Genomic DNA, 17,307 nt, shown 5'->3' with positions numbered 1-17,307 from the left:
GGGGGGGGAGAAAGATGGTAGAGAAAAGGGGACGGACAAAGCAGAAAAAATATAAGCATGGCCGGGCACATCTGGTAGATGTACTGAGGAAAATTGGAACTGCTTCATCCGATCAATTTCACCTATTTGAAATGTAAGGTTTGCTTTCTAACTCAACCCATCCGTAGGACTCGGGCCATTTTAACAGCGGCACTATCTAATACACTTGTTCATTACACGCCATTGATACTTGGTCATTGATCGACCCAAAACCACTTCAGGAGGTATATCGAGGTTTTGTTTTCAAAGAGAGTCACAGCAATGGCAAAGGCTAATCAGTCCACAGATGCATGTGTTACCCTAAATTGCATGTGGTTAGAAGGTCTGTACTTCAACATGAGAGACCAACAGGAGGAACACAGTGTTTGTCTCTTGGAGATCTCTCATATCCTTCATACCATTATGGCAATAAAATGGCTGTAACAACGGAAATGTATAAGTTGTAAAAATAATTTAGATGATAAAAGTGTAAATATAAATTAAAAATGGATGACATTCTTAATAAATAACTCTACTATTTACATCTTTATATATTGCTAGGAAATTTAAATTAACTAAACATTAAAAAGCAGCTAGCTTACAGGCATGAGGTACAGCAAAAGATATGATATTACAGTAGACTGTTACATTTATAATTTTTTTTTCAGCACTTCATTTGATTATTGATTTTATGACTTCCATAAGGTGCCCAACAAGTAACTAGAATGACTAATAAATACCAGGTTTTTCACAATGGCGGTTACCATATGAAAATATTTCCTCCCTCAAAGAAATCACAGCTTGAAATGTATTATGCAGACAGGTAAATGATCAATTAGAATCCAAGAATTCTTGTACTTCTGGAAAATAAAAATGCCTCTATAGATAATGTGGGAATTTTGCCAGTAAGTTTAACTTCTGTTCACAAGGATTGGTCGTGGGGGGAGAGAGAGAGTGTTTTTAAAAGATATTATCGTGACCAGTTTACTTGAGAGAAAATAACCAGCGTCCCACCAGCAAATGTGACCTGGTACTTAAATCGATGGTCAGAATTCGGTATTTAGACTGAATTTATCTGCCTCCCATGAATGAAATATTTCATTGTTAAAATCAGCAATGTTCTTGGTATGCTGTTAAATAACAACAAAAGGAAAAAAAAAGCAAATATTGAATAACTATTATCTTAATACAATTTTCATTGAGTATATAAAACAAAATATTTGTGATTAATTAGCAAGAGCCAAGGGTCTTCCCAACAAATCTTACCGTCGTATGAAAGGTTTGAATGGAAGTGTGAGTATTAACTCTTTTAACGGCAACATTTGATCGGGTTTTTGCTTCCCGTCCGTGCTCTCTGCATCTGACTGTCCCTTATATAATGGCTGCTATTGTAGCTAAACTAATCACCTCTTTTTAACAAAAAATGTTTAAATGCACGAGATATTATGTATGCAAAGCCTTAGGAAACAAAACTTAAAATTTAAAAATAGATTTGGATACAAAAAAAATACCTGTCTGACTTTAGCAGCTTTTCAAGAAACAAACATTGATGTAGACTTTTGCAAATGACTGTACAGGAGTTCCAAATGCAGTTACCGAGCACAATAAAAATACTGATTAAATACAATTAAGCAAAAGTTTATAACAAAAGTACAAATAAACACTTTAAACACTTAAACAATTAAATGTCAAAAAGTTGTTCTTTTCTTTTCCTCTAGCTGGAGTTAATACTATGCACGAAAATCGACAAGACATTAAGACGCAACTGCACACCAAAATCCTATGGAGAACTATGTTTTTTTTTATGTCTAAACCCTAATGCTGTGGTAGATTTTTTTTTTCTCTTTTCAATCTCAGACCATGTAGTTTGCACAACCTCGCCTGTCAGGAATCTGCAGCATGAAATATTTTTTTCTTTAAAACAACACAGGTAAAACCAATAAGGACCGACAGTTAAAACCAGGCAAAATGGAAGAGAGATGGGAGGTAGCTTGTATTGCTTCAAATTCCCTTTGAAATTGGCATGTTCTACTTTTTTTGTTTTGACACACCTCAACCAGCCAAAAGTATGAGTCAACTGAGGTCCTAACCTACAGGTTGATGGGGAAATACTGTCTGTGGGAAAGCTTTGAGTTGCATCGCCACCACAATAAAGATTGGACGATTGCGTTCTGCTGGGAATGTTGCACTTTGCTCTCTTTGTTAAAAACTTATGGAACCAGAGCCAGGATTTGCCTTCTCGCTAAAGCCAAGGATATGAAAAGCAACAAACGCTTTTCACCATACCTCGGTACACATGATAATAAACTGAACTTAACTGGACTGAACAAAATGTTCAGTCAAAATCCTTCCCTTGATGTTTCCTCCTTCTAGTTTTGTTTAGTTTAGTCTAGTTTAGAGATAGTTTAGAGCGCGGAAACAGGCCCTTCGGCCCACCCACCGGCAATCCCCCGCACATTAACACTATTCTACTCTAGGGACAATTTTCACATTTATACCAGGCCAATTAACCTGTAAACCTGCATGTCTTTGGAGTGTAAAGGCAGCAACGTGTCGAAACTGGATACTGAATTGGATGATCAGCCATGATCATATTGAATGGTGGTGCAGGCTCGAAGGGCCGAATGGCCTACTCCTGCACATATTTTCTATGTTTCTATGAAACGTTGCCTATTTCCGTCGCTCCATAGATGCAGCCTCACCCGCTGAGTTTCTCCAGCATTTTTATCCCAGATAGGACTTGTATCTCTGTATTTTTACATGTTCAGTTTTTTCTTGACTGGAAAGCACGCAAAAAAAAAACGTTTTTCAGTGCACCTCGCTACACGTGACAATAATAAATGTGACTAAACTATATATGGTATGTCTGATCTGTATGGATGGAATGCAAAAACAAGGTTTTTCACGGTACGTCGGTGCATGTGACAAAGATGAACCTAAACTTAAACTAAGGCTCTCTGTAAATAGACTCAAAACGCTGGAGTAACTCAGCGGGTCAGGCAGCATCTTTGGAGAAAAGGAATAGGTGATGTTTCGGATCAAGACACGAAAAACGTCACCGATTCCTGTCCTCCGGAGATGCTGCCTGACCTGCTGAGTTACTCCAGCGTTTTGTGTCTATCTTTGGTGTAAACCCAGCATCCGCAGTTCCTTCGTGTTGCAGACCTGGCTTTGCCAGGTAGTCCTTGGGGTTTGCACGGCCAATGTTTACTAGCTGCTCATAACAAAATAACTTGTTTGTCACAGATGCAACCGTTTCAAGACCTTTTTGCCTCTCTTCCTCCCCCGAGGTTTATTCCGCTCACTGATCACCCTTGCGGTGATATTCCCACACTCAAACGCCAATCTACTAAGTGTACCTTTATACTGGTCTGAAGTATTGGCCTGACTCAATATTGGTTCCATGGGAAGAGCAATTGGAATGAGTGCCAGCAGATTCTGTTTCCCTGGTAATGTGGCCCATTCTTTTGGCTGGGTCTGTTTTCGATGGAAAGATTAAGAGATGAAATCAAAGGGTTTTAAAACAGAGCTGAAGTTTTGCTTAAGGCAGATAGACTGAAGTTTGAGTTTGGTGTTAACCTGACCTCACACTCTGAGTAGGTTAGTTTACGGGCAGCAGCAGCAGCAGCAGCAGCAGCAGCAGCCATGGTGACCGCTGTTTCCTTTCTGTAATCATTGCTCCATCTCTAAATTGTTCTGTAATCTTTTGATGGATGATCATCTTTTGTGTTGCGTCTGAACTTATTGTTTTTCACTTTGCCTAAACTTTTTTTTGGATTTGGCGGGATTGTGTTTGTAACCCTTTTTTAAAAAGAAATCTTTAAATATATATGGGGGGAGAGGGTGATGTAGGGGTGCGGGTGGGTGGGTGGGTCGGTGTTGAAGGGGTTTTGGCCTGTGGACGGCCTCCGAAGCAGGCATAAATCATGCTATTTTTTTTTTGTGGGGTTTGTTCATTCAATGTGTCGTTTGTGTCTTTATTCCTTTGTTTTTCTCACTCCAGTCTTCAGACAGAAGGCAGACCAGTCGAATTGTGTGTGTGTGTGTGTGTGTGTGTGTGTGTGTGAGAGTATCATCTGTTCAGAGGTGTTCCTCCGTTAAGCAGCAAGTATTGTGTGTCGATCTCCCAGTCCGCCTTCCGCTGTGTGTAGTTCTCCCCGGCTCCTCCCGACTAATGGTGCCCGTGGAAGTACCGTTGCTGCCTCGCTTTGCTGTGCTCCTGGGCAGCCGGGTCCCGGCAGGCGCACTCCCCATGAAGTTCGCAAGACATGGGGAAAGGTACCACCTGCAAAAAGGCAAAGAGAGTGCATTAGATGCTTGTCGGCTTGAGAGGCGCTGGAGGAGCAGGTTAGATGACACAATGGCCAAATGACACATCCACCTGCCAACACCGTGTCACTTTGCTTCATAATTTATTCAGGTGCGGGGGCGTTTTCCCCGTGAATGGTAACTCTTATGGCAGGTTGGCCTCGGTAACACATCGTTACCCCATTATCAGGCACTGCCTGGTTGCGTTCACCTCCACCTTCACTCAATTAAAACATAAAACTGGCGAGGATTGTCAGGGATGATATGGTGGTCGGGTCCCAATGGTACGCTGTGTTTCCCTTCATTACTGACGGAGTGTCTGCTACACGGTGCACAAGACTGTTAGATGGCGTGACTGAACTTCCAGAGGAACTCCTTGTCTGGGAAGTGCTTCGGGATGTCACCGGGTCGTGAAAGGCATTAAACTAAGAGCTTTTGTTTCATTTTGTGCAGCAGATCCACTCTGAGTGCAAGTTTGTGCCTTTCCTGTTCAAAGCCTTCACAATGTGTTCAAACTAAAGCACGCAAAAGGGCAATCAATGGACCAGGTTAAAGAAACGGGAGAAACAATGAACAGGGCTCCGTGCAGATTTGGAAGAGTACAAAGTCCTTTGCTTTGGGATGCAATTGAGCAGGCATCACGGTGGCGCACCAGTAGAGTTGGGGCCTTACAGCGCCAGAGTCCCAGGTTCGATCCTGACTATGGTGTGCTGTCCATACGGAGTTTGTACGTTTTCCCCATGACCGCGTGGGTTTCCTCCAGGTGCTCTGGTTTCCTCCCACAAAGCTGTGCTGGTTTGTAGGGTAGTGCCCCTGTCCCACTTAGGAAACCTGAACGGAAACCTCTGGAGACTTTGCGCCCCACCCAAGGATTCCGTGCTGGTTCCCGGAGGTTTTTGTCAGTCTCGCCACCTGCTTCCACTACCTGCAACCTCCGGCAGCCACCTGCAACCTCCGGGAACCGCACGGAAACCTTGGGTGGGGCGCAAAGTCTCCAGAGGTTTCCGTTCAGGTTTCCTAAGTGGGACAGGGGCATAATTGGCCTCTGTAAATTGTGGCTAATGAGCAGGATAGAACTAGTGTCTGGGCCAAAGGGCCTGTTTCCTGTATCTCTAAACCAAACTGAACTAAATCAAACTAAACTAAACTAATCAGCATAACATATTAAGTGGAGCATCCTGATCTGGTGAAAATTTTGAAAAATCGAATCAATCTTTTTCTGACCAAGTTACTAGAAGATATGTGTGGGCAGGCGGTGGGTGCCTGGAACACGCTGCCAGGGGTGGTGGTGGTGGAGGTAAATACAATAGTGGTGTTTAAGAGGCTTTTAGATAGGCACATGGATACATATTGAGGGACATAGATCATCTGCAGGCAGATGAGATTAGCTGAACGTGGCATCATTTTGGCACAGATATTGATGTTGAGTTGAACTATGTACTATGCTCATCAACTCCTTTCCCATTTTTTGGAACGGTGAGGGTAGATTCCACCCAAACCAGATGGCTTTAGGGTCTGTAAAGCTTGCAGCTAATATTTTAGCGTAGACAAAAATGCTGGAGAAACTCAGAGGGTGAGGCTGCATCTAGATGCTGCCCTAAAATATTAGCTGCAAGCTTTACTGACCCTAAAGCCATCTAGATGCTGCCTTACCCGCTGAGTTTCTCCAGCCTTTTTGTCTACCTTTGATTTTCCAGCATCTGCAGTTCCTTCTTGAACAGCTAATAGTTTAGTTTAGATTAGTTTAGTTTAGAGATACAGCGCGGAAACAGGCCCTTCGGCCCAGCGAGTCTGCACCGACCACCGATCCCCGCACATTAACACTACCTGACACACACTAGGGGCAATTTACATTGAGACCAAGCCAATTAACCTGCAAACCTGTACGTCTTTGGAGTGGTGGAGGAAGCAGGAGCTCCTGAAGAAATCCCATGGGGTCATGGGGAGACAAGCACCTGGAGTCAGGATCGAACCCGGGCCTCTGGCGCTGTAAGGCAGCAACGCAACCTCTGTGCCACCGTGCTGCCCGTTTAGCTTGCAATATATTTTCTACCCATATCTATTTGTTCAGGAAAATCAGTAATATTTTGTTTCCAGTATTTATATGCGAGTACGATCTCGAGGTAATGCCTTCAATGGAAACATATTGTGCACTTTTCTGATTATAGAAACATAGAAAATGGGTGCAGGAGGAGGCCATTCAGCCCTTCAGGCCAGCACCGCCATTCATTGCGATCATGGCTGATCGTCCCCAATCAATAACCCGTGCCTGCCTTCTCCCCACATCCCTTGATTCCACTAGCCCCTAGAGCTCTATCTAACTCTCTCTTAAATCCATCCAGTGATTTGGCCTCCACTGCCCTCTGTGGCTGGGAATTCCACAAATTCACAACTCTCTGGGTGAAAAAGTTTCTTAAATGGCCCTCCCTTTATTCTAAGAATTCTACGATCAGTTGGATTTTTCGTGTAAATTTTAAATACTGATGGGTATCAATAAGTTCTAAGAGTGATTTGCTGCCCCTGTTTAAAATGAGTGGTTGGAAAACCATGGGCCATGGGCACATGAATTCTGATGAGTCCTGCCAGTGGGATGGGCTTTCTGCCAGGAACACAGTGCCAGACATTTCCCCTTTATGCATACACCATCTAAATCCTCTGCAGTTTAGCTGTTTAGCTTGGAAAGGATGTTCGTATTTACCGATGTGGATTGGAAAAACAAGACGTCAGAACGAAGAGTTTTCAATCCATTGAGTTCACGAACGAGCACTTACTGTGTGTGTGTGCTCTCTCGCTGCAGTTTAACGTTCAGTATCTTGAAGCGGATACTGATCCATATCCTCCGCACTGTCCGCCTAAACCTACCCGATCTTCCGGTTGCCAAACACTTTAACTCCCCCTCCCATTCCCACACTGGCCTTTCTGTCCTGGGCCTCCTCCATTGTCAGAGTGTGGCCACACACACACACATTGGAGGAACAGCATCTCATATTTCGCTTGGGCTGCTTACACCCCAGCGGTATGAACATTGACTTCTCTAACTTCAAGTAACCCTTGCTTTCCCTCTCTCTCCATTCCTAATTCTCCAACCAGTCTGACTGTCCTCCTGATTGGGTTTTATCTCCGCAAGCTTCGTTGTCACCTTCCCCGAGCTAACAATGATCTATTTCACATCTTCCTTGATCTTCATCTCTTTTGATGTCTCATTTCTACCCCTTACCTTCCCTATCTCTGTGTCCCTCTCCCCTGACTCTCAGTCTGAAGAAGGGTCTCCACCCGAAACGTCACCCTTTCCTTCTCTCCAGGCACGACCTGACCCGCTGAGCTACTCCAGCATTTTGTGTCTATCTTCGGTGTAAACCAGCATCTGCGGTTCCTTCCTACACATTTCAAGTGGAGAACGGGGTCAACTAAAAGAGTGGCTCAGAATTACAAACATTATGTTCTCAAAAACTAGCATCAGCAGGATCATGCACTAAATACTTCTTCATATAATTGGATCTTAGAGCTATTTACATTCAACAGATCTTTCTACTGCACTTATCCATTAAGTTATGTTTAACAGCAGAGATCTCAATTAGTTTGGCCCACATTGACTTCTAGCCTGCGTTCCACCCTATGTTTTTCCAAGATCAATAGAATGCAACAGAGTGCCTCACGAGCAAAAACATAGGTTACAAAATGGATATATATGTCCCTGAGATCAGTGAATCTCAATTTTCTCCTCCCAGTCCCCTGGAGTTTATTTAATTGTTTGTCTAGCCCCTGGAATAAAGTTATGAGGATCTCGATATGAAAGGTCTGGGATGCATACAATGTTCAACTAGTCATCTTTGTAGTTTAGTTTAGTTTAGTTTAGAGATACAGCGCAGATACTGGCCCGTTGGCCCATTGAGGCTCTCTGACCAGCGATCCCTGCATATTAACACTATCCTACACACACTAGGGACAATTTACATTTATACCAAGCCTTTGGAGAGTGGGAGGAAACCAAAGATCTTAAAGGTCATGGGGAGAACGTACTTAACTCCATACAGACAGCACCCGTAGTCGGGATCCAACCCGGGGTCTCTGGCACTGTAAGGTGGTAGCTCTACCGCTGGGCCACTGTGCAGCCCCAAAGACTCAAGAAAAATTGATGACAGTTTGGGTTCGGGAGTCTGAAGAAAGGCTCCTACCCGAAAACGTCACCAATCCTTTTTCTCCAGAGATGCTGCATGACCCGCTGAGTTACTCCAGCATTCTGTGTCTATCTTCGGTATAACCCCACATCTACTGCACCTTCCTGCACATTTTTTTCCACACAGTTGGCAATGTAACAATTGCCAGCCAAAGTGTTCGCAGTTAAAAGGGAAAAAGGTTGTTTTAAAAAGGTGCAGATTTATTAACTGTTTGGAATAGAAGAATGAAATAATGGATCGGCTGGGCTTGTATTCACTGGAATTTAGAAGGATGAGAGGGAATCTTACGGAGACATATACAATTCTTAAAGGATTAGACAGGCCAGATGCAGGAAAAATGTTCCCGATGTTGGGGGAGTCCACAGTTTAAGAATAAGGGGTAGGCCATTTATGACTGAGATGAGGAAAAACGTTTTCACCAAGAGAGTTGTGAATCTGTGGATTTTTCTGTCACAGAAAGCAGTGGAGGCCAATTCACTGGATGTTTTCAAGAGAGAGTTAGATTTACTTCTTAAAAGGCTAACGGAATCAAGGGATGTGGGGAGAAAGCAGGAACGGTGTACTGATTTTGGATGATCAGCCATGATCAAATTGAATGGCGGTGCTGGCTTGAAAGGCAGAAAGGCCCAGACTCCTGCACCTATTTTTTACGTTTCTATGAAAGAGCATCTGGTTGTCGGTAGAGATATTTTGTCACCCATTGGAAGGGTGAATCCAGATTGACTTTTGCTAATCCTTTCCTTTTTACATATATATCGGCGCTGCTACAGGCTTATTAAAAAATGTTTCTTGATAGATTATTACATTCCATTTTCCCTTTTCTTATCGATTTCTTGCTCCTACTTTGCTGAACTCCCAATTTTTTTTTCTCTCATTCCTTAAACGTAATGCTTTTTTTGGCAATGTTGTAAGACTTTTCCAATGAATTAATACAGTCTCAACCATTGAAGGACTGTTTCTCCTTCTGAGTTTTATGCTTCAAAGAGAAATATTTATTTGCCTATTTGCTGTAAACCAGGTAATAATTCCCTGGCGCTGTGAGGCAGCTGCATAGCTAGTGGAGCGGCTGCCTCACGGCGCCAGAGAACCGAGTTCGATTCCGGCCTCAGGTGCTGATTCTGTGGAGTTTGCATGTTCTCCATGTGACCCCGTGGGTTTCCTCCCACATCCCAAAACGTTCGAGTTTGTAGGTTAATTGGCCTCTGTAAATTGCCGTCAGTGTGCAGGGCTGACTGGATAGCACACGACAAAAGCTTTTCACTGTACCTCGGTACACATGACAATAAACTAAACTAAACTAAACTAGGGAGTGGAGGAAAAAGGGTTATCAGGCAACTAGAAACGTTACCTATTTCCTTCGCTGCATAGATGCTGTCGCACCCACTGAGTTTCTCCAGAAATTCTGTCTACCGTCTATTGTCTTTTGACTTTACTACAGAACATTATTCCCTTATCATGCATTTGTACTGTAAAGAGCTCGATTGTAATCATGTATTGTCTTTCCGCTGACTGGTAGTTAGCACGCAACAAAGCTTTTCACTGTACCTCGGTACACGTGACAATAAACTAAATTAAAGTAAAGGCCATACATGAACACAATCCAGCTGACCACGGTGCACAGATAAAGATAAAGAGATAATATTGATTTCAAATTGGATTAAATAACCTTAAATTTTTATACAAGGATACGTGTGGCACAGTGGCATAGCAGTAGAGCTGCCATCTCACAGCGCTAGAGACCGGCTTCGATCCTGACTACGGGCGCTGTCTGTACGGACTTTGTTTCCTCCCACAAGACGTACAGGTTTGTAGGTTAATTGGCTTGGTGTAAAATGTAACAATTGTCCCTAGTGTGTACAGGGTGGTGTTAAAGTGTGTGAGTCGCTGGTCAGTGCGAGGTTGGTGGGCTGAAGGGCCTGTTTGCACGCTGTATCTCTAAACTAAACTAAAATATATCACATTGCAACCACGTTTCCTGAAAGGTCCTCAACCTCGTGATAACTGTGCTACATTCAAATAAAAAGAGCCAGCTCTCCAGTTAGTTGTGTTGCCGACTGCCAAGAAAAGTACCTCATAGTGTGAAAGATCATTTTATTGAGTGTGTAAAAGATGGCTTTCTGGATAAATATGTCAGGTGTTTTGCAGTGTTTTTGTAAGGAACTCTATCCTGATTTCTGAGTATTTTGTTTGGCAGATATTGCAGATTGAAGGGTCTAATAATGATTATATTACCATTTTAACTAGTTTCTCTGATTTATACCGTGCTATAGTTTAGTTTAGTTTAGAGATACTGCGCGGAAACAGGCCCTTCAGCCCACCACGTCCGTACCAACCAGCGACCCCCGAACATTAACACTATCCTACACCACTAGGGACAATTTACAATCCTGCACATCTTTGAAAAGGGGGGGAAACTGAAGATCTCGGAGAAATCCCAGGCAGGTCACGGGGAGAACGTACAAAGTTCGGACGGACAACACCCGTGGTTGGGGTCGAACCCGGGTCTCCGGCGCTAAATTCGCTGTAAGGCAGTAACTCTACCGCTGTGACACAGTGACTGCCCGTTTGTATGCAAAACAAGGCATTTCACTGTACCTGGGTACATGTGAGAATACGGTATGTAGGAATGAACTGCAGATGCCTGTTTAAACCAAAGATAGACACAAAAAGCTGGGGTAATTCAGCGGGTCAAACAGCATCTCTGGAGAAAAGGCACAGATGACGTTTTGGGTCGAGACCCTTGGTCAGACTGGAGAGTCAGGGGAGAGGGAAATACGATATATCTCTCCTTTGTGATAATAAAGTATCATTGAATCATTGAAGCGCTGAGTTTATATGTTCTCCCCGTGACCTGCGTGGGTTTTCTCCGGGTGCTCCGGTTTCCTCCCACACTCCAAAGATGTACAGATTTGTAGGTTGCTTGGCTTTGGTAAAATTGTAAATTGTCCCCAGTGTGTGTAGGATAGTGCTTGTGTGCAGGGTGAGCTCTTAAAGAAGTGAGCTGTAAAAGGGAGATTTAGAAGGGGGTATGTATTAAACCTGGGGCAACTGGGTCTGCTAAGTCATCTGTAATTCTTTCCCACACAAGATAGTGGGGTTGTTGTTTTAAGCATTGGCTCTGAAGCAATGTTTAACAATGTACTACACAACAGCAGAATTAAAGGGACATTTTACCGCTATTGCACAATTAGTGCAGAATAACAGTGAATAGCTGTTTTTCACACTGCATCGTTTTAACAGGACTGCACATTTTTCTATACGTTAACGGGCGGCATGGTGGCGTAGCGGTAGAGTTGCTGCCTTACTGCGCCAGACGCCCAGGGTCGATCCTGACTACGGGTGCTGTCTGTACGGAGTTTGTACGTTCTCCCCGTGAACTCCCCGTGGACTTTCTCCGAGATCTTCGATTTGGCTTGGTATGCATGTAGAATTATCCTAGTGCGTGTAGGGTAGTGTTAATGTGCGGGGATCGCTGGTCGGTACGGACCCGGTGGGCCGAAGATCCTGTTTCCACGCTGTAAATCTAAACTAAACTAAACTATACTAATCAGTAGGTAGACAAAAATGCTGGAGAAACTCAGCGGGTGCAGCAGCATCCATGGAGCGAAGGAAATAGGTGACGTTTCGGGCCAAAACCCTTTTTCAGACAGGGAGAAGGAAGGAAAAAGGGAGGAGGAGGAGCCCGAGGGCGGGGGGAATGGGAGGAGACAGTTCGAGGGTTAAGGAAGGGGAGGAGACAGCAAGGGCTAGCAAAATTGGGAGAATTCAATGTTTATGCCATCCGGACGCAAGCAACCCAGGCGGAATATGAGGTGCTGTTCCTCCAATTTGCTCACACTGGCAATGGAGGAGACCCAGGACAGAGTTCACTTGGTACACAGACATCACTTCAAAATCTGTCAATGATTGAACCTCCCAACAGTTAATAACTGCAGATTCTGGTTTAAACCAAAGATAGACTCAAAATATTGGAGTAACTCAGCAGGGCAGCAACATCTCTGGAGAGAAGGAATGGGGTGACATTTCGGGTCGACACCCTTTACAGACTGATAAGTTTTGTGTTATGTGAAAAGTCAGTGAAGCTGTTGAGCAGGAGTTTCACAATGTTAGCTTGGATTTCTCACTGCCAGCTTTCATAACTTTACGGAGCCATTTCCCCTCAATTCACCTCGTTTCTCCTCGTATGAACTGCAAGAAAGTATGAATAGGAATCCAGTGAAGTGAAAGGTGTGAAAGTTCATTTGTAGTATTTGATCCTGTGCAGGTTGACTGAAGGAATCCTCATTACTTCACTAGACCAGGGCACTCCGCACATTTTATCGGAGTCGACCGCTTGAGCTCACACGAACCGCATGCAATGTTTGAGTCAACGTTCTCATTAACGTGCGCGAATCTCAAGTGATAAACTTAGCCGTCGTGACATGGTGCTTTATGTTAGAATTTTAACACCGGTGAACTGACGGAACATTTGGTCAGGCTGTAGGCTGAAGGAATTCCAGTCAGATGAAATGATAAACAAGAAAGAAAAAACGGCCCGAATTGTATTTCCTTCGAGGGTCTAATCAGATTAGTTTTATTTTAGTTTAGAGATACAGCGCAGAAACAGGCCCTTCGGCCCACCGAGACCGTGCCGACCAGCACACTAACACGATTCTACACACACTATGGACAATTTACAATTTAACCAAGCCAATGAACCTACAAACCTTTATGTCTTTGGAGTGTGGGAGGAGAGCAGAGCACCCAAGCAGTTCAAGGGGAGAACATGCAAACTCCATACAGACAGCACCCGTAGTCAGGATCGAACCCAGGTCTCCGGCGCTGTAAGGCAACAACTCTACCTCTGCCCCACCACCAGGTTAAGGCACATTAGAATGAAAAATTAACTCAATGGTGTTTGAACTATCTGCTTATAAATAGTGAAAATTAAACATCTTCCCATATAAGTGGGAGGTGATGTTATTTTTAAAAAAGGTTGAGATTCAGAAATAGTTTCAGAAAATGCTGGCCGATGTTAAAATTTCGGCAGAGCTTCAGAGACCAATGATAAATGACCATGTTTAGCATGGTTATCTTTCCTGTCAACTGAATGCATTCACCTCAAATTTCATTTCATATCTGACCCTCACCACTGACTGGAATTTCATCATGTTTGCCCTTTTTGCAACTAGAAAAAAGAAGATTCATTTTTAAGTTGATCAACACTAAACGCGTGACGTGTTATTTACTGCGGCAAGGACCAGTAGTGGCTGCAAATCTGCAGATGGCAACCCTGACTTAAAGGAAAATAATTTTATTGCCAGTTTGTAACAAAATTTCTTCCCTGGGGGGGCATTTGCTTGGAGCCTTCGGAAGATGTATAGTCTACCTTTAAAATCTGACTGGGCCTCCGTTCTGATCTCTGGCAAGCTTATGTCCTGATTCGAGGGTGGGAGCAGGCTAACTCTTGCATTTTTCTCTTTTTGCTCAGTTTCGTAAAACTGGTGTGAGATGTCAGCCAAGATTGCCAACCCAAAAAGACCGAGAGCATGTGAAAAAAAACAAAACCTCGTACTATCAAAAGAAGTTTATTTTTGTGGCTGGAAGGTTTTCTTTTCAAAATGAATAATTAAGTGGGTTTTTTTTTCACTGCGTTACGGTGCTCGTGATCTTTCTTTAGCCTGCATGGTCTGACCCCCATTGAGAATTGGTATGTTCCATATTTTTCTGGCATATTTTAAAGTATGGCCCCTTAAAGACTGCTCTCCTTCTGTAAGGAATCCAATACTCTGAGCTCATAAGCTCTGCTTCAGTCCAAAGAGTTCAAAAGGCTCTGATGTTGGTTAGGCCCACTAACCTTTCACTGTGGCCCCAACTCACAGGGGACTTTGTCTCAGATTATTCTGCTTTTACTTCTGGCTAGCATTAAAATCTCAACCCAAAGAAATGACTGGGAGATTACAGTCAGTGAAACAGTGGAACAGGAAAGGAATTAAACTAAGATGAAGGTGGTATCTAATCAGTTGTGGCTGGAGTCTGAGTCTGTCTTTTCTTACCTACAGCGAGCGTACAAGTGAACCCGTGGGTTGTGAGGCCGGTGGAGTTTTATCCCTTCCTCCCACCCCCCACACCAAGGGTTTTTTTTTTTTTGTAACGTCTCCAGGTTGCTTGCACAAGCAAGTTATTTACTTGGGTTCTTCTGAAGTAACGCATAATGTTACAAGTGCTCCTCTGGTCCTGAGTATACAACGTTGAAATGACAGCCTGCACGGCACGGCCAAGAATATAATAAAACCAATATTTTTCAGTGGGGCCAGAGAGGGATTGTAACTCGGCTACCTCCAGTCAAACTCCATGAATCTTGTTGTTAACATAACACTGGGGAAGAACAAGTCCATTTAATGAAGGCTTTGCCTCGAGGTCTTGTCTTCCACATTTGGGTTGATGTTACCCTAAGGGGCGTGGGCAGGGTGGCACAGCGGTAGAGTTGCTGCTTTTTCAGCGCCTGGGTTAGACCCTGACCACGGGAGGGCGCTTGCCTGTACAGAGTTGGAACGTTCTCCCCATTATCCCGTTTATCTCCCCATTTAGAACGGAGACGAGGAAACACTTTTTCTCACAGAGAGTGGAGGGTATGTGTAATTCTCTGCCTCAGAGGGCGGTGGAGGCAGGTTCTCCGGATGCTTTCAAGAGAGAGCTAAATAAGGCTCATAAAAATAGCAGAGTCAGGGGATATGGGGAGAAGGCAGGAACGGGGTACTGATTGGGGATGATCAGCCATGATCACATTGAATGGCGGTGCTGGCTCGAAGGGCCGAATGGCCTACTCCTGCACCTATTGTCTTTTGTCTATCTGCGCGGGTTTCCTCCCACACTCCAAAGACGTACAGGTTTGTAGGTTAATTGGCTTCGGTAAAATGGTAAATTGTCCCTGGAGTGTGTAGGTTAGGGTTAGTGTGTGGGGGATTGCTGGTCGGCGCGGACTCGGTGGGCCGAAGGGCCTGTTTCCGTGCTGTGTCTAGAAACTAAACTGGACCAAACTTAATGCTTAAGAAGGAACTGCAGATGCTGGAAAAATCGAAGGTAGACAAAAAATGCTGGGGAAACTCAGCGGGTGCAGCGGCATCTATGGAGCGAAGGAATAGGTGACCCGAAACGTCACCTATTTCCTTCGCTCCATAGATGCTGCCTCACCCGCTGAGTTTCTCCTGCATTTTTGTCTACCTGTACTAAACTTAAGGTCTGGCATTTTTTTTCTGCGCTCCATACTCACTTGATACCACTGTTCAAATGAAGAGCAAAAGAGTGATTTATATTCTTTTAAATAACAGGGGGAATGGGTTTGGTTAAAGGTTCAAGCTGGCATGTTCCTACCTGTGTGTGTGTGGGCAGGTGTCAGATACGATAGCAGATTCATCTTTATTACAAGCTGCAGAGAGCCGGGGTCATGAATCCACGTGAGGATTAGAAATGAAGAGCAGCAGCTGTGAGCTCGCCAAGCGAGACTTAGAAGGAAGTATGTATTAGGTTAGGAGGGAGAGATAGATCCCCAAATGTGATTCCTCCTGCTCGCCGACTCTCCGACCACGTTTTGACTCAGACCCGCTACATTTTTGCATATCTTTAATTCATCTGTTCCACACATCTCTGCATCGTCGTCTAGATCTAGCCTTTCCCTTTCCCCTGATTCTCATTCTGATACGAAACGTCACCTATTCCTTTTCTCCAGAGATACTGCCTGACTCGCTGAGTTACTCCAGCTTTTTATGTCAACTTACAAACCTGTACGTCTTTGGAGTGTGGGAGGAAGCCGGAATACCCCGAGGAAACGGACGCAGTCACGGGGAGAACGTGCTAATTCCGTACAGACAGCACCCCCAGTTAGGATCGAACCCGGGTCTCTGTCGCGGTAAGGCAGCAACTCTACCGCTGCGCCACCGTGCCACCCTCTTGTTGCGATGTGGAACAGCTGTACAAAGGCTGATTCCAGATGTTAGAGAACCCATTATTCAGTCAAAAGACTTTGAGGTAACACTCCACTGTCATTTTAAACAGCATGAGCATTCTTTAGCTGGTCATTAATTTCACTGCCTGTTTTTGCAAACGCACCACTGAAGATTGCTATCTTGATAATAGATCTGTCTCTGCAAAATGCTGTCTGATATTTTTGACAGATGCAGAAAGATGTAAGTCCTTAACAGATCAACTGGACAATTTCACCCCTTCAAAAGACAACGAGTGATATTCCTAAATTTAATGTAAATATTCTTTCCTTCTGTCATCAACATGTTTGCTGTGTAAAGCATTGGCCTTAAGACCAGCTGTTAGGACCCCATCAATTCACACATTCTTCAGATCTCAGACTAGTTAAGAACAATACCTAGGGTCATTAGCTAGTGTTTAAAGATGAAAGGTGTACACTTGATATTTGTTAATCCTATTGCCATGTCTTAAGTTTCCCACTTAATGCCTGATGTAACTGATATAATGTGATATCATGTGAACTGGCAGCCATGGTGGTGCAGCGGTAGAGTTGCTGCCTTACAGCGCTTGAGACCCGGGTTTGATCCTGACTACAGGTGCTCTCTGTACGGAGTTTGCACGTTCTCCCAGTGACCTGCGTGGGTATTCTCTGAGATCTTCAGTTTCCTCTCACATTCCAAAGATGTACAGGTTTGTAAGCTAATTGGCTTGGTATAAGTATAACTTGTAAATCGTCCCTAGTACGTGTGTGTAGGATAGTGTTAAGATGCATGGATTGCTGGTTTGTGCGGACTATGTGGGCTGAAGGGCTTGTTACCGCGCTGTATCTCTAAACTAAGCT

At 44.0% G+C, this 17,307-nt stretch overlaps 1 protein-coding gene across 1 annotated transcript in view; it reads right to left on the bottom strand.

Moving 5' to 3' along the window:
- Positions 1-17,307, bottom strand: part of LOC129711801 (pappalysin-1-like) — a 241,752-nt gene continuing 224,445 nt past the window's right edge. Inside the window, exon 23 of the mRNA XM_055659738.1 lies at positions 1-4,303. Within this exon, the coding sequence (XP_055515713.1) occupies positions 4,190-4,303 (114 nt within the window). The 3' untranslated portion in view covers positions 1-4,189. The remainder of the gene's footprint in view (positions 4,304-17,307) is intronic.

The sequence above is a fragment of the Leucoraja erinacea genome, chromosome 31 (genome assembly GCF_028641065.1).
Source record: "Leucoraja erinacea ecotype New England chromosome 31, Leri_hhj_1, whole genome shotgun sequence".
Classification (NCBI taxonomy): domain Eukaryota; kingdom Metazoa; phylum Chordata; class Chondrichthyes; order Rajiformes; family Rajidae; genus Leucoraja; species Leucoraja erinaceus.
This window is presented reverse-complemented; position numbering and strand designations above follow the sequence as displayed.